Raw genomic sequence first — 18,793 nt, 5'->3', positions numbered from 1 at the left:
GAGAGAGAGAGAGAGAGAGAGAGAGAGAGAGAGAGAGAGAGAGAGAGAGAGAGAATTTGTGCCACATACACACAAGTGCCTGTGGAGATAAGAAGAGGGTATCAGCTCTCTGGAGTTGGAATTGCAGTGGTTGAGCAGTGGCTGCCTGAGGTAGGTACCAGAACTCTGTATGAACATCAAGTACTGTTAAACATCACTTCAGCACACATTTCTTACTTGTAGATGCTGACATACATGCTAATGCTATGTTGACTTAGAAATCACTGCTGACTGTAGTTTAGGGAAATATATAAAACAAAATTCAAGAGCTCTGGGTTTAGAGTCTAACTGTGTTCTGGGAATCAGAACAGAATTGATCACCTGCTATATGCTAGGTATTATTGCTAGACAGAGGTTAGAAAGAGTTACATAAGTTTTAGTGCCGATGTGGCAGGCTCGTGAGAGAGGCTGGGAGGAACTTTTATTTACTTGGATTGGACTGAAGCAGTTTTTGAGGGTATCCACTGAGCAGAGTCCTGAGAGTGAGCACACATCTGCTTTAGGACGACCAGGGAAAGAGAGTCACAGGCAAGGACTTGAAACCAGGAACTTGACTTGGGCCTACACTGAAAATGGCCTGGACCGTGTAGGACTGTTTTCAGTTAGGGACCGTCACCCTGTGGGCCTTGTAGGTCATAGTCATGTTGTTGATCTCTTGGAACTAACTAGTGTTTCTGGGATGCAGAGGTGGGTGCAGACAGGATCCTGGAGGGCGAAGACTGCCCAGCTCTCCGGTGGCCACCTGAATAGCAGCACTAAAGTGCTGTTGTTCTGTCTGCCGACTAGGGGTCTTTATGTGTCTTCATCCTCACTTACTCCTTTTAATATTGCCTTTAAGTTTTCCTGTTCCTCTTTATGCATTTATTTAGTATTTAGGTGACATGTACCAAGAGAGGCTAATTAATGGCCCATTCGGCAGGCAGTGAACATACTGACTTATGGAGTGTATTAGCGTTATTACTTTATTTTTTTAATTGCTGATAATTACAGTAATGCACATGGGCGTTGGTCCAAGGCAGGGAGAATTACTGTTTGAAAGCAGATCTGGTGCAGCTGATGGTGCAGTCTATTTACTTTTAAATTTAAATGCTACATAAATCATGAGGAAGATGTCTTTTTGACTTGCTTTCAACTTGAAGAGGGTGGAATACTTTCACATATTTCTTATTCTCCCAGTTTTAATGGACATTAAAATTTAAAATTTATTAATCAAGATTTATATGTAATATTTCTTGCAGTTAGGGAAATATGTAACAGAACTGTTCGAACATTTAATTTCTCTTTTAAAAAGTGAACTTCTCCCTGCCCTATGTAAATCATTTAGTCATTTAAAAAAATTTTTTTTAAGTTACAAGGAAAGATACAGATTATTCACCCAAGAATTTCTTGCCTTTCAGTATCATAGACGCTTGAAAATATAGATTTAGGTTTGTGGCTTCCAGTGTTTTGTTTTTTATAGTTTTTAAAATATTTATTGTGTTGACTGCAGTGTGCGCATGGCAGCCAGAGGACCACTTGAGAGTCTGTTCTAATCTTTCATCATGTGGGTCTCAGGGATCAGTTCAGCTTAGCCGCAGGTGACTTCACCTCTGACCACCTCACAAGCCCAAAAATGATGTTTTGGGTAGAAAAGGTTGCATTTAGTTCACATTACAAAAAGACCATATTTTTTAAAAAGGGCTGCCTACTTACCAGCGGTGTCATTTTATGACTTTAATAACAAAAGTGTGAAAAGAAAGTATCTCAGATCTCTGGACACAGTCTAGAGAGAAGACCGTGAATCTGTAGCCTTGCTGCCAGTGTACATACACTGGTGCGAGATGTGCATCCCTCACCCCAGCTTTTAGTCATGTGCAGTGCTGAAGGGGAACCCAGAACCTCTTAAAGTTTAGATAAACATTCTGCCACTTAGCTTATATCTCCCTCGTAGGTGTCTGGGGAGCTTTTGATTTAGAGCATCAGTAAAACTAACCCTAGGGGTGAAGAGATGGCTGCTCTTGCAGAAGACCAGACTCAGCTCCCAGCACCCACATGGCAGCTAAAACTGGTCTTTAACTCCGATTTTAGGGGGATCTGACCCCCTTTTTTTGGCCTGTGCAGTTAATGTGTGTGCATGGTGCACAGACATACATGCAAGCATAAGATGCATACATGTGAAAATAAATATGAAAAAGATCCTGTATGTGAAATCATCTGTGTTTCAAGGTACATGGGTTAGTTTTCTTACCCCTTCCCAGCTGTGTTACAAGTGAACTGATGTGGGGCCAGTTTCAAATCTCTGATACACTGTCATTCACATTAAGTCTTGACACTGTGTACTTATATATGTTTTGGCTAAAACGGAATGTTGGGTAGTTTCTCAATGTTGGTAAAATCTCCGAGTTAAATACTCATTTTAGTAGAATTATCTAGTAAGTGGAATAGTTTAAGGAATATGATTTATAAGAATTTAAAAGATGCTTACAATTACTAGATTGTCAGTGATTTAATTCATATAAAAACAAAACACTCTAGAGCACCGGATCCTCCAGAGGCTGCTTATAACTTAAGAGGATTGCCAGGCTGTGTTTGGTTATCCTGTAGAAAACCCTCCATCATTTCTATTATGTACCTCACTAAGAATAATTTAGATTGAACACATTTCATTATGAAATATTTAATCCATAGCATCTCCTAGGCATTTGTTACTTGAAACCATTTTTCCCCTTTAGGATTTAAGTACATTCAGTTCTGTACATTCTATCTAACACTGCACATGCAGCTCTTAGTCATAGCCTAGGCAGTGCTAGTGCCAGTGAGTTAAAAGATTAAGCCCAAGTCCACATGATTTAGATAATACCATATTAATACACAAGCCCCTTGACTTGCTGATCTTTGCAGTTAGCTGGCATGCTTTGCAGAGTTTGGCAAATGGCTGTTGTGTCATCATTCATAGGGAAATGTGATTCAGTGAGTTCCCAAGAGATATTCCTTGGGAAAGTTTTGTGAAAGTAGACTTTGATCTGTTACAGTGTGAAAAAAAGCCTCAACCTTTAAATTGTAGGTTTCTTACCTATTTTATAAAGTAAAATTAATTTATATTGCACCAAAGTAAAAAAGTATTAGAAGATGAAGAAAGATTAACTTCTTGTAAGATTTTTGTAGCTAAAAAGTAGATGGAAGGATATCAAGAAAACAAATTGAGGGTCAAGTATGATCAAAGTACTGAATGTGTAGGTGTGAAGTTTACAAAAAAGGTAAGCAGTAACTTTCAGTGTGTGTGTGTGTGTGTGTGTGTGTGTGTGTTGTGTATTGTGTGGTACAGCCATAGTGCTTGTGTGGGGGTCAGAGAACAACTTTGTGGACTCATTCCACCCTTATACAGGCTTTGGGTATTGAACTTGGATTATCTACCTTGTGTGGCAAGCACTTGCCTGCTGAGCCATCTCACCAGGCCCTGGAATACCTCAGTCTCAGATGTGCTTTGGTGTAGGATCAGTTTCATCTTGACCTCACTTGTGAATCAGCTGGAAAGTGGTTCAGAACCAGGAAGCAAGCAGCTCTGGTAATTTTCTTTAAAAATGGCAGGGCTGTTCATATAAATATTTTATGACTGAGTTCCCACAAAGTAGAATATGGAGCAGTAATGCAACCTGTCTTTCTTTTTCTTTTTTTAAATCCATTTCCAAATTTAATAAATTAAAAAAAAAAGTAATTTAAACCAGTTTGATGCCAGGCTGTATTTTGGAAAAATGGGTAGACACACAGGGCCCACATGTGTTCTTCAGTTGATTGCCTCTTATTTAAGCCCAGTTGTGTGTAATTGCAGCCAGAGAGAACGAAATCTTCAGGAGCCCAGTGGTAATGGTGCTTGTTCTGCAGCAGAAGTTGCACATAGTGCTTTTATGCATTACCTCAATCCCTAACAGGCCTGAGAGGAGTGGGCATTAGTAGCCTTGCTCTACAGATGAAGAAATGTAAACCCTGGTAATGATGCTTATAAATACTGGAACTCCTTTTGTGTGAGAAGCAGTATTTCAAACACTTTGTGTTAAAATGTATTTTAAAACAATTATTTATTGAAGGTCTATTATATTTCTTTGAATGTATAAAGCTCATGTAATATCCGAAAAGATTTTGTTTTGTTTTAAATAATGTATGTGTTTGTGGGGGTTGAGGGCAGGCTTACAGAGGAACATGGATGCGCACTCTTAGGGAAGCCAGGGACTCACTTTGGGTGTTAGTCCTCTGTAGTTAATGTGTCCTACCCCACTTTTTAAAACAGGGTCTCACTAAAACCCGGGCTTACCAGTTCAGTTTAGCAGGAATCTTCCTATCTTCTTCCCTACTGCTGGGGTCACAAGTCCCTGCTGTTGTATAGCCCTTTCCATGCTAGCTGTTAAGCTCAGATCCTCATGCTTACAAAGCATCACTTTATTAACTAAGCCATCCTTTCCAATTCAGCTGTGCCCCCCCCCCCCCTTAGCCTCCCATCCCCAATCTCCCACTGTAGCCTACACAGGCCTTAAACTTGTAATCTCTTCATTCCTGTCCCACACCTGCCCCAAGTGCTATGACTATAGATTTGAGTTATTGTGTTTGGCTTATCTTTTTTTTTTTTTTTTTCCCAAGACAGGATTTCTTTGTATAGCCCTGGTTGTCCTGGAACTCACTTTTGTAGACCAGACCTGCTTGTGGACGTTGTACATCGTGGTGCGCACTAGGCTCCGCACCACGATGTACAACTCCACAAGCAGGCTTATCTTTTTTTTTTTTTTTTTCCCAAGACAGGATTTCTTTGTATAGCCATGGCTGTCCTGGAACTCACGCTGTAGACCAGGCTGTCCCCGAACTCAGAAATCCNNCTGCCTCTGNCTCCCAAGTGCTGGGATTAAAGGTGTGCGCCACCACTGCCCGGCTTGGCTTATCTTTTAAAGGTTATTTTTTCTAACTTTCATGTGTATGGATATGTGTCTGTTTACTATGTGTGTGCAGTGGCATCTGTGGAGGCCAGTAGAAGGCATTGGATCCCCTGGAACTTGAGTAACAGCCATGAGTTACCATGTGAGTGCTGAGAATCCCACCCAAGTCCTCTGGAAGAAAAACCAATGCACTTAGCTGTTGTGCCATCTCTCCAAGTTTCCTGACCTCTCATTATAGAAAAGTAGGCTTGGGGGCTCGTTACCTGAGAGGAGGTAGTGTGTAGGTAGCTGATGATGGAACTGGGCTTACATTAGTATTCCTAGTGCCACCTCATGGAGCCCTTCTGAGAGGTAGAGTGTAGAGAGATGGCCGTTTAGCTAAGACAAATCCTTCATAGATCTCGATCACACCTAGAAGTACATTTCTTAGACTTCCTGTGTTATGATAGCAACTGGGCAGGAATGGAAACCAATTTTAAGCATTATTATTTTTTGAACAATTTTCTTTATAAAAGACTCAGTTTTCATTCTTGCATAAGGTAAAAGTCAGACTTGTATTTAATTATGGTGCTTGGATTTTTACCAATATAATCCAGTTGGACAAATTACCATGTTCCTATAAAAAGCCCTGGAGATAGTCTAAACCATTTTCAATCTTGGAAATGATACTTCATTTCTGCTTTAATATTTAAAGCTCTTAATAACAGTTAGGTTATTTGTACAAACTATTATGTCTGAAAACAACACCTAACAGTTGATATGCATCAGTCTAAGAATAATAACCTTTAATGTTTCACATTTTTTTCCCTATACCTAGTTTACCAGAATTTAATTAGAATTAAGTTGGAGTATAATAAATAAAGGCCAAGAACTTTGAGATGTAGCCTAGAAAATGGCTCAGTGTTTGCAGATGTGAGGACCCATGATCCCAGTTCCAGCCCTAGGTCTCATTTGGTAGGAGAGAATCAACTCATGAAGATTGGCCTCTGATCTCCACATATGTGTCATGGTGTGTGTGTGCATGCAATGAATAAATGTAAAATCTTTCAACTGTAATCTCTATTAAAAATTATTTTCTTTCTATGTTTATAAATGTATGCCTACTTGTATGTACACCATATACATGCAGAGGCCATCTGATCACCTAAAGTTGCAGTTATAAGTGACCATATGGGTGTTGGGAACTGAACCTAGGTCCTGTGTGAGAGCAGCAAGTGTTCTTAACTACTGAGCTATCTCTCCAGGCTCATTAAATGTTATTTTTAACCACAAGTTTGTCTTTTTTTTTTTTCTCCCTCTTATATTGCCTAAGAGTTCTGTTATTTTGTCAACTAGTTGAAGTGTTTGAAGGTCGAAGTTCGCCTCATGCTGTTGAAGGTGATGTGAAGGTTCTCAACCTATAGGTCAAGACCCCTTGAGGGTTGTTGAATGACCTTTTCGCAGGGGTTGTTATATATATAATAGTTATATTATGATTCATAATAGTAGTAAAACTATAGTTACGAAGCATTATTGAAATAATACTGTGTTTGGGCTGATCACAAAATGAAGAACTGTATTAAAGGGTCGAAGCATTAGGAAGATTGAGAGCCAGTGTTCTAAACCATAGTGTTTCATAGTGTTTGGTTACTTTTCTTGTTGTTCCTGCAAAATGCCTGACAAAGGCAATTTAAGAAAAAAAGTGTAATTTTGGCTAATGTTTTGAGGGCACGAACATTATGATAGGTACTATGGTGTTAAGAGTAGCTCTAGGTGGGCTGGAGAGATTGCTCAGCGGTTAAGAGCACTGGTTGCACTTCCAGAAGTCCTGAGTTCAATTCCCAGCAACCACATGGTGGTTCACAACCATCTGTAATGTGATCTGATGCCTCTCCTAGCTCTCAGGTGTACATGCAGATAGCATTCATATAAATAAATGTTTTAAAAAAAAAAAAAAGAAGTAGCTCTAGCTGTGACAGCAGGATTTTGGGACTTGGGATTAATTACATTGATTTCTCAGTCAGGAAGCAAAGGTAAATGCTGTGCTATGCCTTCTTTGTTCTCTCTCTGACACCCTGCCTATGAAATGTGCACGTTGTGGGTATGAGAGATGACATCTAAACGTCAAATTGACAGTTTTAACCAGTCACACTCTTAACAGCAACCAGTGTTTGATATGTATAATATCTATCATATGCTGCATTAGGACATTTGCTTCTCAGGAGTCGAGTGTGCTCTGATCATTTTTCCTGCTTGTCTGATCTACAAGTGTGTCTTTTCCTTCCCTCACTCCTTTTTTTACTCCTCTTCCTTCCTTCTTTGAGGTAAGGTCTAGCTGTGTTGCCCACCCTTGCCTCAAGCTTTTGGACTCAAACAGTCCTTCTACCCCAGCCTTCCCAGGAGTTGGGGTATAGGTACATGACACCAGACCCAGCTTGTCTTATCTTTTTGACAGATTGGATTTGTAAAATTGAAACTATGCCCTCCAGAGTGGGATCTAAGAACTTTGACCAAGATTAAAACAAAACCACTTGGTTGTTTTGGTGGTGCCGGGATCTAACCCACTGGTTGTGCATGCTGATTAGGTGCTATTTTGATAAGCTACATCAGCCCTCAGATAGTTTTACTTTGAGTGTTTTAGGCCTTAAGACAACACTGCAGGATTCTTTTATGTCCAGCTGTGGAATTTATATCTTACACAACCCATTGATGGAGTACAGGAGCTTATATTGGCAGGGCTTATGCAAATGACTGCTCTGGTTTCTCCCACCAGTGGTCTTTTCCTGTTCTAGTACCCTGTTCAAGCTCCCACATTGCATTCATTTGTTGTTTGTGCCTGATCTTTCCTGATTTATTAACAGTTCTGTTTTTTTTTTTTTTTTTTTTTTCCCTGACCTGTTTCCTTTAATGTCTTGTTGCTGGTGAAATGCACACTAGTGTCTCATTAGTGTTTTCACTCCAATTGTTTTCCCTTTTGTAGTTAGCCATAGCCTGGGAGAGATTTTTTTCCTTGCTTATTATTTTTAAAAATTTGCATACAATATAGTTTAATTATATCCTCCCTCCCCAGCTCTTTTTAGATTTATCCCCAACCCAACTTAATGTTTTTTTTTCCCCCCCTCCGGAGACAAATATATTGAAGTATACTCAGAACAGAATGTATTTCACTTTCTTTTGATAAGTAAATCTTTGGTGAAAAGTTTGTGAGCATATATTTAAATTGTTATATTTATATTTAGAGATGGGGTTTCACTGACTGTCCTAGAACAGATCAGGCTGGTTTCAGAGATCTGTCTGCCTCTGCCCAAGGTGTGTGCCACCACTGCCTGGTGATCATGAAGGCTTATTCAGTACTTGAAGAGGAATGAAGTAATATCTTCAATTTTTTTTCTTTTTGAAAAAGGTATAAGAACATGTGAATAAGAGTGTCTTTTGTCACTAGCTTGTAAGCCTCGCTAGATGCTGCAGAGATCTGTTTCACTCTTTATGAGAACTGAGCTGTTGACTCTAAAGTGGTGGAATAGATCACTAAGTAGTACCTTTCTGTCTTAAGGAAGCCTCACTTCCACAGCTGTAGGAGAAAACCCTGCCCTTGGGGAAGATGCTGCCAGTTCAGTAGGCTCTTTATCAAACTGTAAGGCCAGATTTGATCTGGCCGCTGTAGCTTCAGTGAGGAAAGAAGTAGCTGCTATGTACCAGCTCTGAAGTAGGAGAGCTGCGTTGGTCCCAGCAGCTTTGAGAGGGGAGACATTTTATGAGCTCCAGCCAGGGATTGGGTTCCTGAAGTGATATTAAGGATGGAGTTGTTGCAGGCCCAGACTTACGTTTCGAATATCGACTGAAAACGCTTCAAGCTTCTTCAGATTATTAGGAGCACTGTCTACTAAGTTGAATTCCTTTCCTTAGATAGCTGAATTCTTTCTGAGCCAAATTAATAAAATGGGATTTCTTATTAAGAATGAATTATTAAGTAAGTGGAGGCACTGGCTAGGAAAGCAGTTGATGCAGCTTGTTTTCAAAGCCTTGAAAGTGCTGCCACATGTGTGCATAGATCACAGGGACTGCTTAAGTGCCAGTATGTGGGTGGGGCATTCATTTTCTTTCGTAGAGCATTCCAAGTTCACAGGATATCAGAAGTGCTGACTTGGCAGTGAAGTCCCATTTGTAACGTGGTAGTTTAGGAAGCAGATTGATTTATGTGTTGAAGTAATGGGTCAAGGCGCTGTTGGTGCTTAAGAAAATGGAGAGCACATTAAAAAGCAGCATTTCCAAGTAAAGAAGTCCAAACATCATACAACAGTGACCCTGTCACACTCTAGGTGAGGTCGGGGTATGTTTGATTAGTTGATTCCTACATGTGGCCCACAGAGGCCTTTTATATTTCAGAGGATACTGTCTTGAGAGTCTCTCATGACCACAAGGATTAATCTTTCTGAACTCAGAAGTGAATCATTGTATCTTATTAGCTGTCTGGATTGATTCCAGTTACTCTCTTTCTTGGTGGTAACTGATGGGAGATCTGGCTGTTTCGCTCTCCTTCCTGTTGCTTTAACCTCTGATACTTTAGACTCTTTAGGGAAGATAGCACTGACCATCTCACTGCAGAAATCAAATGCACTTACACTGATGTATTGACCTCCGCGGTTGACCCATTAACTGAGCATTTACATAGTTGAAACTCTTGTGGTCTTTTAGCCAGCAACCATAATGAGTAACATGTGGAACATAGTCTTAGCTGATAAATGCACTAGAATCGACCATTTCAGTGTTGTGGCTCAGTGGGCCTACACAACTAATCAACACTTCTTACCCCTGTTCATTCTGAGGATTTAAGGGCCAAACGCTTTCGCTCGCCTTCCTGTCTTGCGTATGATTAGATATGGTACCCTCAATCCTATTTGTTTAGTAGGTATCTTCAATGTTAGATTCATACAAGATCATATGAAGTTGAAACATTGCTAAGAGTTCTTTTTACTTCAAATTTGTTTTTTTTCCTCTTTAAAATTTTATTTTAATTTTATGTGTATGGGTGTTTTGATTGCATGTAAGTCTGTGCACTACGTATATGTCTAGTGCTTGCAGAGGCCAGAGATGTCCATTTCCTGAGAACTGAAGTTACAAATAGTTGTGACCTATGTAGGTGCTGCGAGTTGAACCTTGGTCCTTTTAACTGTTGCTTCCCTTGGTGTTTATTTTTTCATGCTATGCTTACTTTATACATTAAGCTTTATTATGAAATGGGAAAAGCATGTATACAGTTCAGTGTACTTCATAGTTTTAGGCATTCACTGTGGGCCCAGGAACATGACTTCCATGATGAAGGACTACTGTAGCACTAGGCACAGATAGATGCTTGTGTTCTTCAAGGGCACATTGCTTGAGAGGAACCTTGCCTTTACTAAATACTATTTCTCACCTATTTCTGAGCTCTTACTGGTTAAGGTCTTGTCATAAAACATGGATATTGCCAAAGAATGGCTTAAATATTTCTTATGCAGATTAGATAAATTCACTTATGAAATCCTTTCATCCCTTTTTTTTATTTGAAAAAGTAAGGCTCTTGCTTTGTTGAGCAAACTGGTTCCAAACTCATGGATTTCTGCCTCAGCCTTTTGATGAACCAGGGCAATAGACACATGCATAACTTATGAAATCCTTTTTAGTGTTCTGTTTCCATGACTGAGGCTGCCACATACTGTTAATTACTGTTGTATTATTATGCCATAACAAAGTGCCTGAGACAATCAGCTTTAGAAAAAGAAATGATTATATTGCCTTACAAGTTTGACAGCTTCAGTTCATGCTGTTTTGCTAGCCCTGCGACTTTTGAGCATCATGGTGTGAGTCTCTTCTTACTGTACACCATCTTAGCCCAAGCTACCACTACTTTTTTGTTAGCCTATGCACTTCTAGCATTCTGAGCCCTTCCCTTGCTTACTCACAGTCTACTTTTACTCTGTAACCAGCAGAGGCATTGGGAACTAGAGCTCTGTGTTTAAATCTCTCAACGCTTACGTGATGACAGCTGGGATCCTTCCAGTGCCAGACTGTAGACCTGGCTCTACTGGTCCCTTCCTTAGCTCTCTACTCAAATGGAGGCCACAGTCTCCCTAATGTCCACTCGGTGCTGAGTTATTTTCCTCCTTAAGACTGTGAATCTAGTTCCTTTTTTAGTGAATTGTGAAGTGACACTAGATGGAGTACTGAGGAAGTATACTCATTAAATATAGTTACTTGATGGAGATTTTGTTGTTGTTATATGAGTGAGTTAAGGAAATTATTTGGAGTTTTGGCTGTTCTCTGCTCACGTAATTTGCGTGAGAAGGAATGAGTAGCTTGTATTAGACTAGATGGTGGTCAGGTTTGGGCTCTTCTGAAGTGCTCAGTAGAGGTTAGATTTCCCATTTCACTTCATCATATATACCCAAAAGTCATTTTTAAATTCTGGGACACTTCCTGCAGCACGGGTTTGTTTAAATAAAACGTACCACGGGCTTATCATCTCAACCACTCAGGAAGCTGAGACGTGAAGAGTTCAAGACCCGCTTGGGCAAGGTGAGCTTCAAGACAAGCCTGGGTAACTTAGTAAGATGCCATCTCAAAATAAAACCTGTAAAAAGAGGTACAGATAGAGCTCAGTAGTAGAGTTCAGACCCAGCATGTGTGAGACCCTAGATTGACTCTCCAGTACCAGAGTGGGGTAAAGACAAAAAGTAAATATCCAAGATGGTAAAATATTTTAAAAAAAGATAACCCCCTTCATTGAAACTGAACCATACCTATTCCTATCAAATTTAGCTTGAGCCAGGCCAGTAGAGGTACTACTGGTTAGATACTATGGCTGTCTTAATATTCAGACGCTCTAATTTACAGACACTTGTGGAACTCATATGTCAGTTGATATAAACCTATTCATATTTAGGGAAATACAAAGTTGAATTTTTCTTTTATTTGTCGGGAAATGCTTACTTTCAAACTTGACAGAACTTCAATTCTGCATAGTTTTTGGTAGTTCTTTTATGTCCCCTGTCCCCTCAGGTGGGTGGCAGTTGAGTGGATGCAAGGGTCTTGACACACATGGAAACCATTTCTCTCCTTCCATCATGTTCCATGCTTAGGGATCAAACTCAGTAGTCAGGCTTGGCAATAAGTGTCTTTACCTGCTAAACCATCTTGCCAGGTTGGTGACCCTCTCTCCCCCTAGACCACATCAGAATATTCCCACAGGATTCTTCAGTACCTTCTAACTGTACTGAGTAATCTAGTTGTGAGATAATTGATCCTGTATGAATCGTTAAATGACTGCCTTTGCAGATCTTTTGAATAAATCTGAAACCTCTGGTTTATCTTTTGGTAGGCTCTTGCAGCCAATGCTGGAACAGGCTTTGCTGTTGCTGAACCTCAGATTGCGATGTTCTGTGGGAAACTGAATATGCATGTGAACATTCAGACTGGCAAATGGGAGCCGGACCCAACAGGCACCAGGAGCTGCCTTGGAACAAAGGAGGAGGTTCTTCAGTACTGCCAGGAGGTAAGGGTGCTGCCAGAATGGTCCCCTTCTCCCCCTTTCTGTGTTAGGGTCCCTGCCCGAGACCCAAGTGCTAAGAACTGGAGCTCTAGCCCCTTTTGTTTCTAAGGATGTGTGGTATGACTTAGATGTTGCAGAGGTTTTGCTTCTTGATACCCAGTCAGATTTGTTTTGGGTTGAAAGCCTGCTCATTTATCTTACATGTAGATTCCATTTTTAAATATAATCTATGGGAGGAATCAGAAATATAAACAATCAAAAGAAAACAAGCCTTTGTCTTAGCTGCTTGCACTGGAACCACAGGAAGGGAGCAGGTGCAGCCACATGCAGAGCAATGATGGTGAATTTGTGGATCTGTAGATACTGCAGAAATGCTCGGGGAACAGCCACATCATTGGTACCAAGGGACATGACCATGAAGATGATGACTACAGCTGAGGTTGACAAGGTCACAGGCAGGTTTAATGGCCAGTTTAAAACCTATGCTATCACAAGATAGGCAAGTCAGATGATTCTGTTCTCCAGTTGGCTAAGGCTGATGATGATGTCTCAAAAAACTTTGGAGGAAATTCAATATCTGTTATAAAAGTGAGAAACAAAAAAACAAGTAGTAGTTCAGTATATTTTTATTCTGTTGTTAGACTGTGGAATAGTGTGGTAGAACTTGAGGTTGATGTAGNATATGGGTGGTCTCGGAGGGACTTATCCATTTGCAGTCAGGTTCATTGTGTGGATTTTGTTGTTGTTCCTAAACAGATATATCCAGAGCTGCAGATCACAAATGTGATGGAAGCAAACCAGCCAGTCAGTATTGATAGTTGGTGCCGAAGGGACAAAAGGCAGTGCAAGAGTCACATTGTTATACCATTCAAGTGTCTTGGTAAGTGCTTTTGGTTGCCTTTTAGAAGCGCCTCCCCACCCCTTGAGCACCGTGCTTGGATCCCAGTGAAGAATCTGCATCTGCGTAAGTTCAGGGAGGATTTTTTTCCCTATGAGTTTTTGTTGCTTCCTTGTGTTGGTGGTAGACTTCGTCTCTGAGATTGACTGCCTCTCCCATTGTGAACCTCTTTGCCTCTAGAGGATGTGCCTTTCACAGGACACCAAACAGAATGAAGTGTTACCTGCAAAGCAGTGCAGGTTTGCCCTTAGCGTTAACCATTTGAAATCAGTGGTAAGAAAGATAGTTGAGGAGCAGCACTTAAGAAAGCAGTTCATCTTGCTCACATTTGCACTGTTAGTCACATCAGGCAGTGGGTAGTTCTCTGGAGAGGGAACATGACTCATAGCATGTGGCCAGGTGCCAGGGCCAGATGCCGTGCGGACCCGCCATTCTCCAGGGCTGGGGCTTTACCCAAGAGTTGTCATTCAGTCACTGGTGCGATAACCTTTAGTGCCAGCTTGAACAAAGCTGTGAGTGAATGTGTTCCTCAGAAATAGAGTCGTTAGTGAATGTAGTCTTTTTAACTCTTTGTTGCCTGACATGTGAATGGTTAATTCACAGAACTATATATAGTCTGGGTGATTCAAGAACAGATTGGGTCTCAGGTGCTAGAAAGGCTGAAACACTTGGCCTTGGTTCAGTCATATTAACACAGGTAAGGCACTAGCACTGAGGAGATCTTTAGATCTAATATGAGCCATCTGTTAAATGCATTCCTCTCCCTCACTCCCTTACAACTTTCCCTTAAAATACAGACATCAGCAAAACGGAGTGTGTTGCTTTTATTAGGCTCACATGTAGCGAGAAAGCATTGCCAAGAGGAAGAAATAGACCCAAGCAGTCAGAGCATGCAGCAGCTTTGTGTTGCTGCACAGCATTCTTCAGCAGGAAGGAGGGACATTGTGTATGCTTAGCCATCTCCTTTAAATCTGGGCATCTTGCTGTGTAGTATGGAGTACGCCAAAATATTTTTATGATATTGTTTAAGGATGGTCTTCCCTTCCGTTAGGTTCTGAGAAATCTACTTGTAAAACTCTCATAGTGTAATTAAAACACCATTCTGTGTGTATGAGTTTCCAGCCTCAGACTTTATTTATTTGTTTATTTATTTATTTATTTATTTATTTGAGCCTTGAAGCTGTGACTGTAGCCTTGGCTGTCCTGGAACTGTATGTAGACCAGCTTGGCCTAGAACTCAAGGATCCACCTTCCTCACAAGCTCGGGGGGTTAAATGACAGCACTGCCCAGCTTAGTTTGATTGTTCTTGAGTCTTTCAGCAACCTTCTGTCTTCATCACTATGTTCTTAATGGTTTCTGTGACTAGAAAGTAAGTCCCATGATCACTGCCAGAGGTGAGATGACAGTGGTAGCCTGCGTGTGACCTGAGCACACTGTGGAGCTTGGTTGTCCAGTGCCCTGCATGTACTAAGGTAATAGGCCCTGAGAGTAAGCTGCTGTTGGACCTAGCTACTTATCTTTAAAAACTTTGTTTGTTTAGTGGTTTGATAAAACAAGCAAAGCAAAAACTATCCAGACCCCAGGGTGCCGAGAATCAGAAACTGTGAACTTCTGCCTCACACCTCCTTCCATCAGATTGCTGCTTCTGTTCACGTTTTGTGTGGACTGTGACCACAACCTTCATGCATGTTTCTCAGTCATGTTCGCAGTTTGTTGCCTTCAGAGATATAAGGTGATCAAATTATGTCCTAGCATAAAATTCTATGGTTTCTACTCCTTATCCAGGTAAAGAATGTTGAAGCTCTTTACTAAGTATGGCTTAAAAACTCCATGATTTGATCCTCCTTCGGGCCTGCCATCTTAACTACGCTGTCTGGCTCTTGCTTTGCACTGTGCTAACATTGGACAGCTTGGGTTTGTCTGTTCTTGCTGCTTTTTTGAAAACACATACTAGTATTGTCTGTGTGGCTGAGTGAGTGACACGGGGCAGAGAGGGTTGTGCCACATACATGTATGTAGAAGTCAGATCAGGCTGTGAACTTGGCTCTCTCCTTCCGCTTCATGCAGGTTCTGGGGTTGAAGTTAGGGCACTGGGCTTGTTCAGCAACTGCCTTTACCTGTTACCACCGTGCCAGCCCTGCTTTGTATGTTTTTGAGAGCAGCGTCAGAACGTATATTATTATTAGGAATTGTGTGACGTCAGCTTGTCACACTGCTGCTGAGAACTTGTCAGCTGGGTAGGATGTCGCCTGCAGTCATGCTGGCCGCCCAGATATGGCCTCTGGGTGTGTTCCTTTATGTTGCTGCGTCCTGTTCCTGTTTAGCATGTCTTCATCTTAAAGGAAATGTTTTCTGGTATTAAAAAAAAAAAAATGCCCCCCTGCACACACACACACACACACACACCCCCAGTTCTATAGCTTTTCTCTTCTGAAGTTAGCCATTTTTTCAGGAATTAGCCTAGATATGGACATTAAGTTGTAGCTTAGTTCTATCAAGGCTGTCACTGTTTCTTGGCCCACTTGTTAAACAGAGCTGTTTTTCTGCCACCTGGCTATAGCCTCTTACTTGCAGCTGGTCCTATGTCTGCTGTAGACTTATTTACATGTGTAGTAGTGTTGGGGGCTTACCCAAGTGATAAACAACCGATGTTGTTATAAAAAAGATTTCTGTGCCTCAGGAAAGGGGTTAAAACCTGAAAGACGCCGGTCGCTTGACTGGCCTGAGGTGGTGAGGAAGACTAAGTTGGAAGTCACTCAGCTGCGGTTTATCTGAATCAGGGTGGGTTCTGTTCATGGTCTATGTGTTGGGCGCACCAACCAGTGCATTTCTGTGTTTTCTTAGGAAATTATATGCTGTTTCACTGTACTGAAAGTAGGTAAATTGAGTGTTGTTTTGTAACATTCAAATTGGATGTAAAATTTTCAAGTAAGACAAAGCATTTCAGTGTTTGTAAAACTTGACCAGTAATGATCTGCTTAGGTAAGTTTTCCTCATAGAGTCTTGTAGCAGATGCTAAGGAAGGCAAGGAGCGGCGACATAATGGAGCTGGTGCTGAAATTCAGCTGCTCTTCCTCCACAGCCACTGTGGGAAGTTTATTTTATTTATTTTTAATAAAAGCTTGCAATAGAGAGAGGCCAGAAGTAAAATTGGACAATTCCACTTTCTGTATTCAGTTAGTCCTAATGAACATTTTGTTATATAAATGCCAAGTTTTCTTCCAGTTTTCTAAAAGGGGTAAGATTGCATAGACTTTTTTGGTTTTTCAAGACAGGGTTTCTCTGTGTAGCCCTGGTTGTCCTGGAACTCACTTTGTAGACCAGGTTGGCCTCCATGCGTAGGTTTCAGCATTTACTTCATGCCTTGATGACTAGCCTGTTTTTATATTAATAACATGTTATTAATACAAAACATTTGTTTTACTACTCAGGGTAAAATTTTTTAAGAATTTAGTTTACAGTAGGGCTCATGACTTAGATCCCAGCACTCAGGAGGCAGAGGCAGAGAGACAGAGAGGCAGAGAGACAGAGGCAGAGGCAGGTGGATTACTATGAGTTTGAGGCTAGCCTGGTTTACATAGCAAGTTGTAGGCTAGCCAGAGCTGTACATAGTGAGGCCTTATCTCAACTCCCAGTCTCCCCAACATAGGAGTTTAGTGTATTTGCAAATTTAACTTTATTCTCTCTTTTTAAAAAGAGATTGATTCATTTATTGAATAGCGAAAGAATGGTGGTGTTTAATTTATAACACCATAAGACTTGATATTTATAAAAATTTTTAAATTTTAATACTGAAATATTTCAAGCATCCTGAAAAGTTAAAACAAGACAGCATTCGTGGACCCGCCATCTGTGCTTCAGGTCTTTAATGTTTTGCCTGCTTTCTCTCCCTCACCCCACAGGCAGAAATGTTTCAAAGCCCATCCTCCATTTGTTTTACTCCTTTCCTAGCAAGTAGCCATCACCAGGGTGAATTTGACATCATTTTGGAGTTTATCCAACATGTTATATAAGTAGATAAGGTTAGCTCAGTTAAACCTGATACGTAATATTCCATTATATGAGCATTATATATTTGTATAGGGTTTCTATAGAATACATATGAAGTAATGAAATTGCGGATTTAATTTGTTTCTGATGTTGCAATTGTATATAAAAAGGTAGAGGTTAGGGGGCTGGTGAGATGGCTCAGTGGGTAAGAGCACCCGACTGCTCTTCCGATGGTCCGGAGTTCAAATCCCAGCAACCACATGGTGGCTCATAGCCATCCGTAACAAGATCTGACGCCCCTCTTCTGGAGTGCCTGAAGACAGTTACAGTGTACTTACATATAATAAATAAATAATCTTTAAAAATAAAAAAAGGTAGAGGTTACAAATTAAAGTGCATTAAAGCTTACCATCTACAGTCTCACCTAGGCCTTTGAGGACCCTGAAAGACAGCACCATTGTATAACTTAGACTGACATTTCTTCTTTTCTGCCTAATAAGAGTTTAATAGTGTTGTGAACCTAGTTGTCAGGTATAACATTGTTCGTTGTTTCTGTGTAAGGAGACTTCTCACTGCTGACATGTATGATAAAGGCACTCGCTTCACCCCTTGTTCTGTTGCCATGAAAGGACACCATGACCAGGGCAACTCTTTTTGTTTAGGTTTTGTTTTGTTTTGTTTTTTAACGAGGCAGGGTTTCTCTGTACAGCCCTGGCTGTCCTGGAACTCACTCTGTAGACCAGGCTGGCCTCGAACTCAGAAATCCGCCTTCCTCTGCCTCCCAAGTGCTGGGATTAAAGGCATGTGCCACCACTGCCCGTCTAGGGCAACTTTTAAAAAGGAAGCATTTAATTGGGGCTGGCTTACAGTTTCAGAGGTGCAGTCCACTATCATCATAGCAGAAAGGATGGCAGCACACAGGCAGACATGGTGCTGAAGAAGAGCTGAGAGTTCCACATCCAGATCTGCATGTAGCAGGAAGAAAGGGCCTGGCTTGGGCTTTTGAAACCTTAAAGTCTACCTCTAGTGGTACACTTCCTCCAACAAGCCCCCACCTCCCAATCTTTCTTGAGTGGCACTACTCCCTAATGACTAAGCATTCCAATGTATGAGCCCGTGGGAGCCGTTTTTACTCGTACCAACACAACCCCCTTGGAAGATCAGTGACTCCCCTTTTCTTAACTGAGAGATTTGAAGGTGGCTTGTAGGTAGCTGAGGTTGACAAGGTCACAGGCAGGTTTAATGGCCAGTTTAAAACCTATGCTATCACAAGATAGGCAAGTCAGATGATTCTGTTCTCCAGTTGGCTAAGGCTGATGATGATGTCTCAAAAAACTTTGGAGGAAATTCAATATCTGTTATAAAAGTGAGAAACAAAAAAACAAGTAGTAGTTCAGTATATTTTTATTCTGTTGTTAGACTGTGGAATAGTGTGGTAGAACTTGAGGTTGATGTAG

At 40.9% G+C, this 18,793-nt stretch overlaps 1 protein-coding gene and 1 pseudogene across 1 annotated transcript in view; both read left to right on the top strand.

Annotated features, from left to right (window-relative positions):
- The window catches only part of Aplp2 (amyloid beta precursor like protein 2), a 63,100-nt gene that overhangs the window by 20,756 nt on the left and 23,551 nt on the right, over window positions 1-18,793 (top strand). The window contains exons 2-3 of the mRNA XM_021206272.2: window positions 12,277-12,450; window positions 13,204-13,327. Coding sequence (XP_021061931.1) covers window positions 12,277-12,450; window positions 13,204-13,327 — 298 coding nt within the window. The remainder of the gene's footprint in view (window positions 1-12,276; window positions 12,451-13,203; window positions 13,328-18,793) is intronic.
- On the top strand, window positions 12,772-13,199 carry LOC110327533 (annotated as a pseudogene).

The sequence above is a fragment of the Mus pahari genome, chromosome 10 (genome assembly GCF_900095145.1).
Source record: "Mus pahari chromosome 10, PAHARI_EIJ_v1.1, whole genome shotgun sequence".
NCBI lineage: Eukaryota > Metazoa > Chordata > Mammalia > Rodentia > Muridae > Mus > Mus pahari.
Note: the sequence above shows the minus strand (reverse complement) of the source record. Positions and strands in the feature narration are given on the sequence as shown.